Raw genomic sequence first — 17357 nt, forward strand, 5'->3', positions numbered from 1 at the left:
CTCTTCCTTGTCAGTGGTCATAGCGCCTCTGGGGTTACATATGGGTGTCCTGAATGCTCACAAAATTGGGGTAGGGGTGCAGACAGGCTCCAGTTGGGAGGTGCAGGTTCTGGAGTGGGGCCAGCAGTGAGGAGTTTGGGGTGTGGGAGGAGGCTCTGGGCTGGGCCTGGGGATTGGAGTGTGGTGTGTGTGTAAGGGCTCTGGCTGGGGCTCTGGGCTTTGGGATAGGTCAGGTGATGAGTTTGGGGTGCAGAAAGGTGCTCTGGGCTGTGACTGAGGGGTTCAGAGGGCAGGAGGGAGATCAGAACTGGGGAGTGCTTGGGGTGCAGCTTCAGACTGTGCTTATTTCCTCAAATAGCTTCCAGAAGCAGCAGTGTGTCTCCCTTCTGGCTGGGTCCTATGTAGAGCTATGGCCAGGAGACACTGTGTGCTGTCCACCCCCCACAGCACCATTCTGCAACTCCCATTGGTCTTGGTCCCCAGCCAGTGGGAGCTACAGAGCCAGCATTTGGTGGGCAGTGCACTGAGTCCCCTGCCTGCCCCTTTGCATAGGACACCTACTGCTTTGGGAACTGTGCAGAACCATAGCATGCACAGAGCAGGGCAAGCCCCAGAGCCTGCTTCCCACTGGGGGCTCAAGGGTCAGATTAAAATGACTGATGGGCTGGATGTGGCCTGTGGACTGAAGTTTGCCCACCCCTGCCCCAGAGAACCTGGCAGGAAAAAGTATCTGAGCGTGTGTGTGAGGGTAACAGACCATAATTAAACAAAGACAGAGTGCTCCTCTTTTCTCAATGGATTTTATAATCCGCATGCAGTACCTAAATACTGTGGTGACAGTAGAAATGCTGATAAATTAGATAGTTTAGACAAAAAACAAAACTGCCTTTGCTGCTTCTGGGCCAAGTACGATTGATAACCCGAAAATCCTACAGCAGACTCTGAGGGTAAAGCAGAGAGCCTGGGACTTCACAAATTTCATGTTCACTCAACAATGGTCTGCAGACATTCTACAGGAAACTGTAGCCTTTAGGTCATCACAGAGGTCTGCAAATGGTAGACAAAAGTGTGACTCTTATCTGAAAAGGGGAAGGGTAGAAGGGTAGTGGTGTTCCAGGGCCTGAAACCTGTTGGTAAGAAGGTTCTGTCTCTCTTAAGATGACTCTTGGGCTCTGTGAAGCCCAACGATACAGACAATTGCAGCTGCTGTGATGGCTCTAGGAAGCGGAGGCATTTTCTGAAATGCCATGGTTCTATCTCATTTTGGGCTCTGCAAATCAGTATTGAGAACATCAGAATAGATCTGGGCCAGGAGCTAGTGCTAATATGGCAAGCTGAGCTTGTTTTGCATAGGAGATGGGCTTCCACATCAGGCAGTAGTTTTTTTCTCTTTTGTGAACTTGCCTTGGCCTGGGTAGAGTGAGTCACAGTAGTGCAGCTGGAGGTGATGAACGGGCCATCCTCCGGGAGGAATCGAATAGAGTCTTCTTGCTAGTTGGGGACAAGGGTAGGTCGTTTTGGTGACAGCTTCTATTTAATTGTCCATGTCAGTGAAGGTGTGAGTTCTAATGGACTATCTTAGCTCCTCGGTTCCTCCGTGTGTTTTGTGATTCCAGCTTCACTTCATTCTTGCCTAAATTCTAGATGGGCCAGAAGTTTTTCCTTCTTTGCATCCTCCTTTTGTACACTAAGCTACCTGAAAGTCTGCATTCTGTGTGAGGTGAAAATGGCTATACAGAGTTGCGTGTCAATGTCCTGCTGACAGTACTGCTGCCCACGTCCTTCCACAATATCCCCTAAGGTTCTTTTGCAGGGGTTGTTAAACAGAGGTGGTGATGGGACCTGAGGCACTCTGTACGTCAGAGCTCGTGGAGGAGGAGCTGCTGCCCATCATGGGTCTTTGGGGGATCTGTTGGGAAAAAGATGAGTATAGCCAGCATAGCACAATTCTGTTACTGAGTGTCGAGACAGGCAGTTGAGTCAGCAGGACTGCATGATCAGCAGCGTCAAAGGCAGCTGATAGAGCAGTATTGGCATGATTGAGTCACCTCTGTCCATTTCTATGAGGAACCTCCAGGCCCCTTTGCTGCTTCATTTCCAGACTCCATTGGGAGAATCCACGTTATTTGCTGAGTTTGCCTTGCTGGAGTTGATTTATCGTTATTTTCTTAAATTGTGCCAAGGTTTGAAAGGGGCTGGTACTTAGGCAGCTCACTAGTGCCAAGTGTCGGTTTCTTGAGTAGTTTCAGGTTTAAGTATTTTCCAGTTGCACTCCTTGGCCTTTGCAATGATACTTGGTCTTAAAATAAGAGTAGAGCCAAGAAGTAAAGAAAATAAAATCTCAGTGGGCATTCTGCTGCTCTTGGGAAGGACAGTGAATTTTGTGCACTTAAGCATAGCTTGGTACCCTAGCAAACCTCCAGAGAAAAGGCTGCTTGTTTCTCTCAGACCATTAGTAATCTCTCTTTTTATTTTCTTCTTAACACCTGAGTTGTTTTGTAATGAACACTGCTGTAGTGGGAAATGAGAATGCAGAAGAGAAGACTGTGGGGCTGGATCCAACCCAGTTTGAAAGTGCTGATACTTAAGGACTGGTAAAAATATAAGAGCTGTATTTTAATGACATTAAGTTCCTGGCAGTCATGAGGGAGTGTCATCCCTTCTGGGGCTGGCTGGCTGTATGCTTTTAAGGGGGATTCCCATCCCTTGGAGATGTGACAGGTGCTGAAGAATGCTCTAAGTTACACCCATCTTGGAGCTACTCTAGCAGCTAGAGATCATTAGCATTCATCGGACCCTGTACCCAAAGCAGGATGGAGCTGCTGCTTTAGCTCTGTGCCATCCTGGGTTTTGCTGTATTCAAGAGGACTGTTAAGGGATGTGAAGAGGTACACTACAGCTAAGAGGTAACCTGGGATCACAGCCATCAGCAATGATTTACGTGTCCTAAAGTAGTGCCGAAAGAGCTCCCATCTCAGATGCGGCTCATTGTGCTACGTACCATGCAGACAAATAGCATATGATTATCTCTGCCTTGAAAGATTTATAGTTTAAAAAAGACAAGAAAGACAAAGATTGCAAGGAGGGATAGAGTCTTATCCATGGACTTCAGTCAGGTTAGAACAGGCTGTTTCTAATGAGTAGCAAATCTTTGTTTCTCAATATATAAGAGGACATTGACCTAACGGACATCACAGGACCTGATTCTCTCCTGTGTTATGAGGCAGTTGTACCAGTGACACGCTCCCTGAAGTCAGTGTAATTGTATCAGCGGAACGTCAGTGTTTAGAGAGATGAGGAACAGGTCATACGTATTTTATGAGTGGTTTCCCTAACCCAGTTTGCTAATTACACTAAATGACCGTGTCTATACTAGCAAGTTCTTTCAGAAAATCGGGCCCTTTTTTGAAAGAACACACAGAGCATCCACGCAGAAAATGCACTCTTTCGAGTTGAAATCGAAAGAGTACGTCTCTTCTTCCAGAAGACCTCTTCTGCTCCTGGATTAGGAAGAGCACCTCCTTTCGAAAGCTGCTTCCAAAAAAAAGCATGTGTAGGCACTGTGCAGGCCCTTTTTTCAAAACAGCCATCCCCATGGAGCCAGATTTTTTGATCCCTAGCCCGTTCTTTCGAAAGAGCAAGGGTGGCATGGATGCTCTCTGTTGAAAGAGCAGATTGATCTTTTGACCTGTTTTTTTGTGAGTGAACATGCTCTTTCAAAAGAAGATATTCTGGAATATCATCTTTTGAAGGATGACTGTAGTGTACACGTGGCCAATGATTAAACCCAAAAGAATTTTTAAAATGGAATTTACTTTTCTCTTTTAATGTGGTTTGTTTACTATTTTATTCATAATTAAACTTGGTCTATGAAACTGGGTTGGTCCACTGAGTTTTGCATATCATTTCAGTTCACTGTTTCCCTTCCCATCCTTTGTCTATGCTGTCTCTTTAGGTTGTAAGTTCTTTGGGGTAGGCTGGCTCTCACTTGTTTTTATATACACAATGGGCTCTTGACCTCCTTTGACACCCCTGATATTAATAATATTACTCTTGGTTTTGGTGCTTAAGCAATAAGTTGCCATGCTTGGATGGAAGCACTGGAGAAGATGCTTACATTCAAACATACTTTTAGTTTCATATCTTTAAAAATTTGATGAAAAATCAGAGTTGGCCATATTTACTTGTATTGTGTTTCCAAGGAAGTCCAACCTTAAAACAAACAAAATAACAAAGTTTTCCATTAAGTTTTCCACTACTGATCCAATAAAATGTTGCTTTTCCTTTTAATGTCAATTATTATTCACAGTGTCAGCCTTCAGAACCAGAGCTTGGCCCAATTCTCAAACCCTCACTGGAGATCTCCACTTTTCCAAAGCTCTAGTCGTTTGGGTTTTGGGTTTTGATTCTGCTCATAAAAAAGCCAGTTGTGAAATCTGAATCCACATCCCAACTTCCCTATAGTTCAGAGGTGATTGGGTCCAAACCAGAATCCTTAATTAATTCAGTGATTGACCAATCGATTAATTAATTTATTTATTAGCATATATATTTTAGAAGGTGAGAAAAAACCCTTTCATTTTAAAATAATTGCATTTGATATAAAATATATAGGCTCCAGCCAAACATAACTTTCAGCAGTGTTATTTGCAGGATTAATTTCATCCACTAGTCTGTCAGCTTCTACTGATGAAACACATTTAAGTTCTGGAAAACTTTTCTTCCCCTTCTAGAAAAACCTACATTTTAGGCTTAAACCATACTTGACAGTCTCACTTTAAGCCAAATATTTAACATTGAAAGATTTACAGTTATTGTCAGTTTACAGCAGGATGAAAACTGAATTAGTCTCCAGCTATGACTCTTATCCTGATTGCTGTAGTTTATTCCTGAGCCATTGTTAATACAGAATGCCAGCTAAGCTCATATTTCATTGCGTGTAGGGTGTGTGTGATACTTAGTACACAAAGAACCTGTGCAGCGGGTGACAGTTTGTTTTCATCCAGCACTACACTTTGTTCTATACAAACCACAGTGTGTCTGAATGTCCCTGGTTTAACATGGGAAGGAATTAGACTTAGCATTGCTGACACTCAGAGTAGTTGTCAGAATTGTTAATCTTTGATCGAATTAAGTTTCCCTGTTACTGACTTTGATTAGGCAAGACTACATGACAGCTTTTAACAAGTTTTCATTTCTTAATCAGTCTCATGCAATACATACAGCTGTTCTTTCCCACCTGAAGGCAGGTGTTGTCTCCCTGGGATCTGTGTACAGAGAAGCTCCATCTGTATCCATATCTCTGTGCTCATGGACTGTACATCCACGTTACTGTCCCCTCCCTTATTCTTCAGCACAGCATGCAAGGGACCACACCTGCATTGGCTCTGGGGCCAGCGGCCAGAGGGGGAAGCTGAAGTTAAGAGAGGTTAGATACACCATGCGTGTTGTCTGCTGCAAGAAACAATTGGACAATCCTCAGAAGAGTTGTTGCAGCTTGAGCCTCTATCAGTTATGTGTAGCCCCTCTATCTGACACCTTTTTATTGGCTGCTTTTCCTCCCTCCTCTACTTTTGTGCCCTTGACATGCATTTTTTTTTCCTGTTGCAGACTCACAAATGTCAGATTCAGTGCTTGTTACACTAACTTACTACTTACAGTTATTTTTCTGATCAATTTATGCCCACTTCTGAATTTCACCCAACAGGGTTAGGACCGGCTCTGGAGGTATGCTGTGTCAGTTTTGGGGCACTTCAGCATGATGGCTCATCTGTGTCATCAAAGGAGCACAACTTACAGGGGAATATGGCCCCACGTTGTTGAAAGTATGCTTCTCTTGCTTCTAAAGAGGCTGTAACTAGGAGATTTTGGGCTGCCTCTGGCATGCAGATTTTTTTTTTTACCATTCTCCATAGAAGCCTAAGGGTTCACAAAGTTTGGAACGAATGCCTATTTATCAAATAAATGATATGATAATGAGAAGTCTCTCTAAATATCTTCCCGTTCTGTATAAATTTGAGAGCAAGGGATTTGTCATGGTGGTAAATCGAGTATCCTACTTCCTGGCCAGTGCCCTAAGCCAGCTGTGTAAAAGGGCAAGGGTTACATTTCTTTCCCATCTCTTGCTGTGATCACCTTGTTCCATGCTGCACATGTTAATGTATTTCATTTCCACAGTGCCACTCACCTGAAAGGCCCACAAGCACTTTACAAATTATGGGCCAAATGCTAAATCAAGCCAGACCCTTAATGCAGCTGTACTTCCTTCCCTCCCACCCCTCCTATTATTTGACCCAGGAGCACACATAATGAGTCCCTGTTGCTAGCTCAGGGGACACCCACCCATAAACAAGTAAAGCATGTGCCTCGCCTGCAAGCCAGCCTTGGAGCAGAGGTGTATGTCTGCAGGGTTTGAGGTGGAGTTCCAGCATTCTAAAAGCAGCTTTTCAATTGTTCCAAAAATAGTGTGGGAGTTCCCCTGAGATATGGAACAAAATCATTGGCTCACTTTGTGAGCTGGATTTGAACTGGCACATTAGCAAAACAAAACCCTTTTGTCTCCCATTACCCAGAGACATCTCTTTATCCTTCAGGATCGTCTGCACAGCAGCTGGGGCTGAGCTTCCCAGCCCAGGTGGACAGACCTGAACTTACAGGGCTCAAGCTATCACACTACAAATAGCAAGTGTGGACATTGCTGCGCCAGTGGGGACTTGGGCTAGCCACTTGATAGGTGAGTCTGAGCTTGCGTGGCTAGCCTGAGCCTCTGCCAGTGCAGCAATGCAGGTCAGTCTGCCCAGGCTGGGATGCTCACTCCCACCTGCGGTACAGATGTACCCTCAGCATCTACTCTTATGCCTCTTACCTCTCTCTTTGCCTCAGTGACACCCTGTGGCAGTAAGCTTTCCAGGTTAATGCATACAATGTGTTTGGGAAAGGTATTTGCACTGACCCATTTTTGACTGACCCCATGTGCCCTTCTTTCCATGACTCATTCAGGGAGCCCAAAGCAATCGCTCACTTTCTCCTCTTTTCTTCCTGGCAGACTTGGGGACCAGTTCTACAAGGAGGCCATCGAGCACTGCCGCAGCTACAACTCCCGGCTGTGCGCTGAGCGCAGTGTCCGCCTGCCCTTCCTGGATTCTCAGACTGGGGTAGCTCAAAACAACTGCTATATCTGGATGGAGAAAAGGCACCGGGGACCAGGTTAGCAGCATTCTGTGCATGTGTGTAAGGAGGGCAGGCTGCTGAGCTCTCCTGGGATTTAATTACTAGCAACTCAAACTGTTTAGGGCCATGCTCACAGGAGAAGCTGCCTAAGCCTCTGGGCCTGGAGGGTATTCCCTTCAGTGACTGCAGAGAGCAGATCCTAATTATTCCTCCTATTGCTTGACATCCTAGTTTCTAGTGCTGCATCATCACAGATCCTTTATTGCTATTGATCTGATGCAGTTACATAACAGAGGACCTTTACCCAGGAGAGCCTTGGAAATATCCCAACGGAAGGTAGAGGCAATCATAGGAAACATAAATTTAGGGAGTCTAATGTTTCAAATTCACCTTGCTCTGGTGATGAGAGGAGGGGCTAAGGTTGCCAGACGTCTGTTTTTTGACCAAGAGGGCGGCCCTGGTTAGGAGCTCTCACTGGGCCATTCCGAGTCCATTGAGGAGGGCTGTGGCCATCTCCCTACCTGCCTGGGCTCCACGCAACTCCTGGAAGTGGCCAGGATTTCACTCTGACTCCTAGGTGAAGAGGTGGCCAGGTTGCACTGCTCCCACCCCGAGAACCGCCTCCACAGTTCCCATTGTCTGGGAACTGTGGGCAGTGGGAGGTGTGGGGACAGTTCCTGTAGGTGTGGGCATCACACACTGTGCAGAGCCATCTGACTTCACAGCTGACTAGGGGGCCAGACATGATGACACCTTCTGGGAGCAGTGCTGAGCCGTGGCAGGCAGGGAGCCTGCCTTAGCCTCGCTGCACTGCTGATTGGAAGCTGCTTTAGGTAGGCACAGCCTGGCTGGAGCTTACACCTCAGCTCCTGACCCCAGTTAGAACCCCTTCCTGCATGCTGACTCCTTCCCAGACCTCGCACATCTACCTGGACCCCAACTTCCTGTCCCAGACAGAGACCACCCCTTATACCCAAACTCCCCCTCCCCAGATCCTGGACCGCCTCCCACACTCCAAACCCCTCAACCCAGCCTGGAGGCCTCTCTTACACCCCAAACTCCTCATCCCCACCCCTACCCAGAGCCCACACCCCCTGCCAGGGCCCTCCCCCATCCTGTGCCCAGCCCCTTCCTCACCCAGAGCCTCCCCCCTCATCCTGAAACCCTCATTTCTGGCCCCACCCCAGAGACCACATGGCCTGCTGGAGCCCTCATCCCAATCCCGTGCCTCAGCCCCTGGAAAGTGATGAGCGTGGGGGAGAACGAGCAACAGACGGTGAGTGGGAGCAGGTGCTCAGAGGAGAGGGGTAAGGTTTGGGCTCTTGCAGAAGGGACAGGTCAAGGGCATTAGGTTTTGTGCAACTAGAACTGGGGTGTGCAAAGTGCGGGGGTGTGAAATTTCGTAGGGGGAAGCAGCACGATTGGCTGCTGGGTCTCAGGCTTACCCATCTCATTAAAAATGTTGAGGCATTTTACTGTTTTTATGTGTGTGTATTCATGTTTATATACCGATTCATGAAGTTTTCACATTCTACCGACTTGTTTTCTTACACGCACTGAAAGGGTTTTGTTTTTCATATGGATATAACCGAAATTTCCATTGGTTTGTATTACATTAATTGCAGAGACAAAAAGTGGGGCCTGACATAAAAAGTTTGCTCGCTTCTGAATTACAAAGTCGGCAACCATATTAGGGGATCACAAATAGCAACAGTCCTGTAGCACCTTAAAGACTAGAAATGTTATTTATTAGTTAATGAGCTTTTATGGGTAAGACCCACTTCCCACAAAAGCTCATTATCTAATAAATAAAATGGTTAGTCTTTAAGGTGCTACAGAAGTGCTTTTTATTTGTGAAGCTGCAGACTAACATGGCTACCCCTCTGAGTTTATTAGTGGACCAGGAGTCAAGTGATCTAGATTCTGTTCCCAGCTCTGCCTTAGACTGATCACTTGGTCTACACCTCTGTGTCTCTGTTTTCTGTTTGTAAAAGGAGGATAAATGTCCCTATAAATACGTTACAGGGGTGGTATAGACCTGATCTATATCATATCATATCATATATCTTTTTCCACTGAAATCAAGGGAAAGGTTTATTTGAATGGGCTTTGGATCAGATTCTAATTCATTATTGATTGCATTCAAGTTAAAGTATTATTGTTGGGTCAACCCTAAGCACTCTACTCTGATAAAGCTGCCACTGACGTGACTGAGAATTTAGCCAGATGTGTTATTTGTTGAAAGAACAGAATTTTCGAACACTTTGATCTCTGACAAAGCGTTTGGTTTTTTTCCAATATTAGGGACAAAACCTCCAAATAGGAGGGGAACACCCAAAATTACAGTGAAGAGTTGATTATCCAAGTGCCATGGTTGAAAGTATGCATATTAGTAAACAACTGGGGTTTTGGGTAACTGAAGAAGTTTTCCATTTAATAGACCTTGGACGACAATGCTCTGTTTTGGATAACTGATCTTTGGATAATGGAGGTTGCACTGTCTGCTTAATTAACACGTGATTCTTTTTAAAGCCAAAATAGGATTTTGTATAATTTGTGTTTCATGGATTTCCTTGTTGCATAAATCATTTACATTTAGCAAAAATGAAATCAGACCAAGATGGCGGCAGTGGTGGGGCAGGAGAGAGAAATTTGGATCTGTTACAGGGAATGTGATTTGTAATAAGGGACAGCACCTGTGTGTGCAGTGCTAGCACCAGGTTCTGCTTACTTACTCTTGTGAGTAATCCCATTAAGGTCAATGGGCCTACTTGTAGAAGTAAGGTGAGTGGACTGTGGTTCTTGGGGTTTGCTGCTGTGGATGAAGCAGACTGTGTATGTTCAAATCAAATTCCTGAGGGATGCTTTGGCAAATGAGATAGTGAAAGGAAGCAGGCCGCCTTCCCTCATTTTAGTGCCACTTTTTTGCATGTAGCTCAGCAAATCTTTCCAGGTGTTTAAATGGCTGTAGAATCAGAATGACTCAAATATTCAAGAAGAGAAATAACAATCTCTTACTCTTTCTTCCTTGCTAGCCTCTGCGAGAAATGTCTGGGTTAGTTTTTAGCTCTTGGTGTCTCTGTACGTTCATGTGCGTTTTGTATGTGTGCAGGCTGGAGGGAGAACGAAGTCTGAGACGTGAGTTTTTGTGTCTAGTTCTGTTTGTGGGGAGGTCCTTGATCATTCTTATTTCTTGTGGTAGCCTTTTCCGGAGTCTCAGGTTGGTGCAGCCTATTCTCCTCTCTGTGATTGGCCAGCTCTGGCAGGTGAGGTCATAGCCTGCCCAGGGGCATACTGAGGAAATAGTCCCTACATTTTGCCAAGTTCAAGGACTGGAATTTCCCTGGCCATTTCACAGGGCAGAGAATGAGGGAAGGCATCTTGCACTGTTCCCCATCTGCACACCAGCACTAAGGGCTTGTGTACATGAAAATATTAATCCAGAACAGGGCAGCATTGTGAATTTAAAGCAGATTAACTATTTCCAATTACTTCCATGTGTGAATGGTCATATCTTGGAATAGGGTTGCCTTATTTCAAGTTATCTTCATCCGTTTTGGCAGTGTATTGAACTAGTATGGAATAAGATGCTCTCATTTCAGAATAAGAACATCCACACGTGGAACTGATGGGGAAAGGCTATTCCAGAATAACACAACCCCATCCCATGTAGACAAGTCCTAATAACAGGGTTGGCCATAGCTAATTAAACCTCACAACACCCGATATAAGACCTACTCTGAGGCATGCTCTACACCACGCAGCTTTTAGCAATGCATCTGTATCACTAGAAATAAGGCAGTGTAAATGCAGTTTGTTGGCCCTTTCTAACAAAATACTTCCTCCCTCTAAGAGAGGGGTTCACGTTGTCGAGGGGAGACTGCTCCTGCCGATAACATGCCATTTTCACTGCCTTTTGCCACAGCAAAACCATTGTCTGTTTTTGGGGGTGGTGCTGTTGGTTTAAGCACCGGTGTGCTGTGTGCTATGCCTGCTCCACTGGCAGTGTAGACAAAGCCCAAGTAAAGGAAATGTGGGAGTCACTTCACCGATTAATGAAATGCAGCCACTCTTGATGTGATTTGTAGAAGCCGTTTTATTAGTGTAAAGCAACACTATATTGTCCTATAGGATAAGTTCTGAAGGATGGTAATATCTTATTTTCTCAAAACTGCAGGGGGAGTTTGGACAGGCAGAATGTAGTTACCTGAATTGAAATACGTCTGTTACTAAGGGGACCTTCCTTCACAAAATGTCTTGTGGGGGTCTGTGGCGACCATAGTTGGTTTTGTTTCATCTTGCTGTTCCAGAAAGCTTGTGCTTTGGAAAAACAAGCTAATTTTTGTTTTTCCTAAAAAAATATTGTTTACCCTAAGAATTTCTTTTCTTGAGGTGTCTGGTTATGAGTGAGAGACTGCTCTTTTTATTCATTGGAACTTGCTGACACATAAGCAATTATGCATTTATTATATGTAGAAGCCAGATGCTGGAAGGAGCATTTGCTACAAGGATAGCACAGGGCAGCCTCAAACCAGACACACTGGTATCTTACGGGTGGCGGGGGGGCGGGATCACTGTCTAGTGTTCAAGCATAGGACCAGGAGCCAGGAGAGCTGGGTTCTTTGACCAGGTTTGTCACTAACTTTCTGTTAGCTTTATGGGTGAATCTGTCAACCTTATCCCTAACGACATAAGACACTTGACATCATTGTGCCTCAGTTTCCCTGTCTATGAAATGGGGACAGTCATGTTTCCCTTTCTCACAGGGCTGTGGTGAGCATAGGTTAGTGGCAAATAATATTTTGTTTAGAATTTAAATAGGCTGAAGCCTCCTGTATCTGCATCAGCTACCAAACCTGTGTTCTTCTATATTTAAATTACAGTGACTTAGAAAGAAACCAAGAATCCCTCCTCCCCCATATTCGCTCGGTTGTTCCTTGACGTGATTAGCTCATTCAGTGCTCCCTTGGGTCTCTCTGCATCATCCATCTCTCATAGCCCCAGTGTGACGGGCACAGCATCTATCTGTGGTGTGAGCATCACCATTTCCAGGCTGTGCATGCTGTGCTCTTGGCAATATTGAGCCAACGAGAATTCTCCACCAGGCACTCTGGTATCTGGGCTGTGTGCACCCCTTTGCTTTGTTTACTGGCCTTCACTGCCCCCATGTCTAACCTGAAGCAATGCTTGCAGGCAAACAGAAAAGATCCAGAACCTCCTTTCACTTATGCAGGATTTACAAAGAGGAGAGGAGAGTCAGACGGCCTGTGCAGAAACGTGGTGTTTTACAGCTTTTTTGTAAATGATCAGAAGGCTGCCTCTTGCGACAACAGTTCAGGGTTAATTTCACACAATACTGCACATAACTCCCTCCCTCTTTCCTTTCCTCCCCCAGTCTTTCACGCAAGCTTTGAGTTATGGCTCTCCTACACTAATGAGATAAACAACATAACTCACTGCAGGTCCTGCTATTTCCTCTATAAGCAAATAGCTGGAACCTTCTGTGGTTGCCCTATAAGGCACAGGAGTGCAAGACAACCCAACCCAGCAAGAACTAGAGAGGGCAAGCACCGTATGTTTTAGCATGGGCACAGAGAGAGTCAGACTGGAGGGGATAGCTTCAAAGCAGATATAAAAGGCCCTCTCTCTTGCTACCTCCTCCACAAAAATGACCAAAGGTTCACCTTGGTACCATCATGTTGATAGATTGGAAGGGTGGAGGACAACAGTGTAAATTTTCTCTCTTGAAGATGGTATCAAACCTGTTTGAACAAGTGAAAGTTGGTTCAGCAGCTGGCTGAATACGGCTATGCAGGGATTTATTGAACAGCAAAGGAGACCTCATCTCAGAAGGTTCACTGGGTTACTTTGGAGGCTTGCTGGAGCTTACGTCAGCCCATCTGGGGTCAGATTGGGAAGGAGGCCTTCCTGCAAATTTTCTGGGCCTTCTCTCTTCCAGTTGAGCCTTTAGTATTTTGGTGTTTGTGCTGCCCATTTTTGCTGCAGCCAAGAAGTGCCAATTTGTGAGAGACCAAGAAGAGGTTAAAACAACACTTTTCAAATACATTTTTTAAAACAGTTAAGTTTTGGGCTAATGCTCAGGTGCAGGATTTTATCAAGAGGACAGGTCAAGGAGCCTGTTTCTCCTCGCTCACAATTTTTTACATCAGACTAAGGTTGTGCGTGCCCATTGCACAGACATTTTTGGAGAGGGTTACACTCCATGTGTGCTGTCCCACAATGACTCACACCAGAGCCAGTCACAATCATAACCTTAATAACAACATGTAAAGATACTAGTTAAGGGTTTGTAAAGTGCCCTGAAAAAATATGTCAAGCACTCTAGAAAGGCTGGGTACTTTGTAGTGTTTTTCCTTCCAAAGCTAGTCATAGAGTTTATACACCCCATTGAAAAGCAGCATTCAATGAAGTCAGGTATAGCAGCTGTTGCACTGATAACATGGGAGGGAAGGGGAATTATTGCCAAGGCTACCAAAACCAACTGCCCTTGTCTTACAGAAGGTGTGAATCCATGCAGGGCAGACAAGAACTTTATATTCAGGATTTCCTTCAGAAGCTCCTCCCAGCCCACTGTAACTTTCTTGGTGCTCAGTTTATTTGCCTCAAGAGTGGGTTGATCCTATTGGGATTGGAATCTTATTCCCAGGGAGTTTCTGTGTTTCAAACTGAAGACTTAGGCAGCACTTGCCAAATCTGATTTACCCATTCCCTTGGCAAGATGGCCCAGTTTTCTCCAGAAGGTATCACTTTTTTTCCTGTGTCGTCATAGAATCATAGGGCTAGAAGGAACCTCAGGAGGTCATCTAGTCCAGCCCCCTGCTTCAAGCAGGATCAACCCCAACTAAGTCATCCCAGCCAGGACCTTGTCCAGCTGGGACTTAAAAACCTTGAGGGATGGAGAATCCACCACCTCTCTAGGCAACACATTCCAGTACTTCACCACCCTCCTGGTGAAGTAGTTTTTCCTAATATCCAACGTACACCTCTCCCTCTGCAACTTCAGACCAATACTGCTTGTTCTGCAATCTGACGCCACTGAGAACAGTTTCTCACCATCCTCTTTAGTGCTCCCCTTTAGGAAGCTGAAGGCTGCTATTAAATCACCCCTCAGTCTTCTCTTCTGTAAACTACACTAGCCAAAATCCCTCAGCCTCTCCACAGAGGTTATGGACTCCAGCCCCCTAATCATTTTTGTTGTCCTCTGCTGAACCTGCTCCAGCAAATCTACATCGTTTTTATACTGGGGAGCGGGGAACTGGACACAGTGTTCCAGATATGGCCTCACCAGTGCTGAATAGAGGGGAACAACCACTTCTTTAGAACTGCTCAAAATGCTCCTCCTAATGCACCCTACTATGCCATTAGCCTTCTTGACTGAAAGGGTCCACTGTTTACGCATATCCATCCTTTCATCCACCATAAACCCTAGGTGCCTTTCTGTTGTACTGCTGCTGAGCCAGTTGGTCCCCAACCTATAACCATGCTTGGGATTCTTCGCCCCAGGTGCAGGACTCTACACCTCTCCTTGTTGAACCACATCAGATTTCTTTTGGCCCAATTCTCCAATTTATGCAGGTCACTCTGGATCCTATCTCTATCTTCAAACATATCTGCCTCTCCCCCTAGCTTGGTGTCATCCACAAACTTGCTGAGGGTGCAATCCCGTCTCTCATCCAGGTCATTAATAAAGATGTTGAACAACACTGGCCCGAGCCCCGAGCCCCGAGCCCCGAGCCCCGAGCCCCGAGCCCCGAGCCCCGAGCCCTGCGGCACTCAGAGAGTATATGTTGTTCCAAGGTTGGTGAATGTTGCTTGCTGTTATGTCAGGATGGTTGAGACCACTCAGCTGCCATTGCTTGCTAGGGTTGTTCTGTGTTATTGACATGGGCTTGATTTTGTCAAGTTGTGAAAAATGACAAATTGTGTTCAAGGTGCTAAAGTCATTCCCGTCTTATCTGTCACTCTATTTTTTTTTTAAGTGGAGCTCTGGTGACAGTGAACCTCTGCGCAGAGTGAAATACGTTAATGAAACATGTGGCATCTCTATAAGGCCGATCCTGTAGGATCCATGCTCAGCTGCTGGAGCTGCTTTCCACCTTGCAGGACTGAACCCTACAGTAGGGTAATGCTGGGAATGGAGAAACAATGATGCCAGAGAAATAATGGGGATTTGCAAAAGCAATGTGATGATGATTATTTTTTGCTTTTAACCCACAGGACTAGCCCCGGGCCAGCTGTACACGTATCCTGCTCGCTGTTGGCGCAAGAAAAGACGCTTACATCCTCCTGAGGACTCCAGGCTGAAGCTTTTGGAAATTAAACCTGGTACATGTTCTGGCTGTCTTTCTCACTTTTGCTCTTCTCTGTGTTGCATTCACTGATGTGTCATGGATCAGGTGGAGACTGGCCTGCACACAGGACTGGCGTTTAGTCTCAGTGTTTTGGCTGTCTCCTTTTTTTTCAATGGTGAGATTTGCAGAAGTCCATTGTGCCACCCTTCCTTTTATAGAAAATAAAATAAACTGTAAGTCTCCAGGGCAAATTCTTCCTTGGCATAAGTGGATGTAACTCTCATTGAAACTAACAGGAGATGAATCCACTTATGTGAATCTTGGCTTCCATTCATAAGAATGTAAATGGTCACGTGGGTATCAGTTATGATAAGAACATCCATACTAGGTCAGATTGAAGGTCCATCCAGCCCAGTATCCTGTCTTCTGACAGTGGCCAAAGCTAGATGCCCCGGATGGAATGAACAGAGCAGGCAATCGTGAAGTGATCCACCTCCCACTGCCCATTCCCGGCTTCTGACAAATGGACATCATCCCTGCCTATCCTGGCTAAGAGCCATTAATAGACCTATTCAACATGAGTTTGTCTAGTTCCTTGTTGAACCCTGTTATAGTCACCACCAACGTATTAGTAACATGAAGCCTCACTAGGGGGGTCTGTTGCTAGGAGGAGGGGTGACATCATTGATTTGTGTGCAGAATAGCGCATTGATAAGTTTGTAGCATGCCTAGCACAATAGTGCTACTGCATTATAAATAATCATAATACTTAGTGAGAATGTGCCACATTATGTTCTTTTAGTCCGTTTGATTTTTACCCTTGCTGTAGTTCTTCCTTCCACTAAGGCTTGGTCTATAGTAGGGAGTTAAGTCGATTGCAGATATGCAGTTCTAGCTGCAGCAGTTGTGTAGGTAGAAGTGACTTATCTGCAATCAACTTACTTGACCATCTACACAGAGGGAGCTTGATGGCAGAAACTCTCCCGTCACCTGCCTTTACTCCTCGTGATATCGAGGAGTATAGGGGTCAACTACCAACTCCAGGTAGTTTGATTTCATGCATCTCTACCTGGCGTGTGAAATAGAACTCTGGAAGATCTTCCTTGACCAGGTCGATCTTCCTGGTAGTGTAGGTATACCCTAAGCTAATTTGAAATGTGGAGTCTGGATGTTGAATGAGTTACTGTAAAGAAGTTGTGCAGGACCAGTAGCTGTGTTGGATAGAGTGCAGTGTGGTGCATTCCTTAGTGCAGCTAATAATAAAAGGAGCACTATCTTTTGGGTCATATGTTTATGGGAAAGAAGGAACACACTGGGAGATATAGGCAGTTTTTAAGAGGAGAGATGCAGCCAGTATAAAACACAAGCATACAACCAAAACCATAAATTACCCAAATATTAAAAAATGTTTGAAAGCAGGAGGTGTCTGGGAACTGGGCAATGAGACTCAACCCCAGGGAATTGGTTTTAGTGTGGTGGTTGTGGAGAAGGAGGTAGAGGAGATGCAGAGTCAAGTCTTGGCTCCAGGAAGATCAGAGGCAAAATTCTGGTTGACTTCATTGTGACCAGATGACCAGGTTTCGGCTTGTTATCCCCATGACAGTGAGGGTTACTAACGGGGAGGATAAAAGGAAGGAAACTGCCAAATTAAGTTTGCAAACATGGCTATATCTCAGCCTGATTAGAGTATTGCATTGGGTAATCTGAAAAGTTAATGATTAAAATAAATACATTCCTCACAAGCCCCCTCAGCATGAAAGGCAATTGCATTGAAGTATTTTCTGTCATTTTTTAGTTCCATGCTAATGTGAACATTTCACAAAAATCTTGCTGATAATTAACTGTGCTCTTAGTGTCCACCGCTGTGCCTCTGGA

General features: G+C 45.2%; 1 protein-coding gene across 5 annotated transcripts in view; it reads left to right on the top strand.

Annotated features, from left to right (window-relative positions):
• The window catches only part of DPF3 (double PHD fingers 3), a 215845-nt gene that overhangs the window by 94167 nt on the left and 104321 nt on the right, over positions 1 to 17357 (top strand). For 4 of the 5 annotated variants that reach the window (XR_012645960.1, XR_012645959.1, XM_074997132.1 and 1 more), the window contains exons 1-2: positions 6952 to 7206; positions 15409 to 15516. Coding sequence is in view for 3 of the 5 variants with exons in the window: in XM_074997132.1 (XP_074853233.1) it covers positions 6987 to 7206; positions 15409 to 15516 (328 nt within the window). In the remaining 2 variants the exon portion in view is untranslated. Of the gene's footprint in view, positions 1 to 6951; positions 7207 to 15408; positions 15517 to 17357 lie in introns of those variants that run through there. The other variant, XM_074997133.1, reaches the window with a different exon arrangement.

The sequence above is a fragment of the Carettochelys insculpta genome, chromosome 6 (assembly GCF_033958435.1).
Source record: "Carettochelys insculpta isolate YL-2023 chromosome 6, ASM3395843v1, whole genome shotgun sequence".
Classification (NCBI taxonomy): Eukaryota; Metazoa; Chordata; order Testudines; family Carettochelyidae; genus Carettochelys; species Carettochelys insculpta.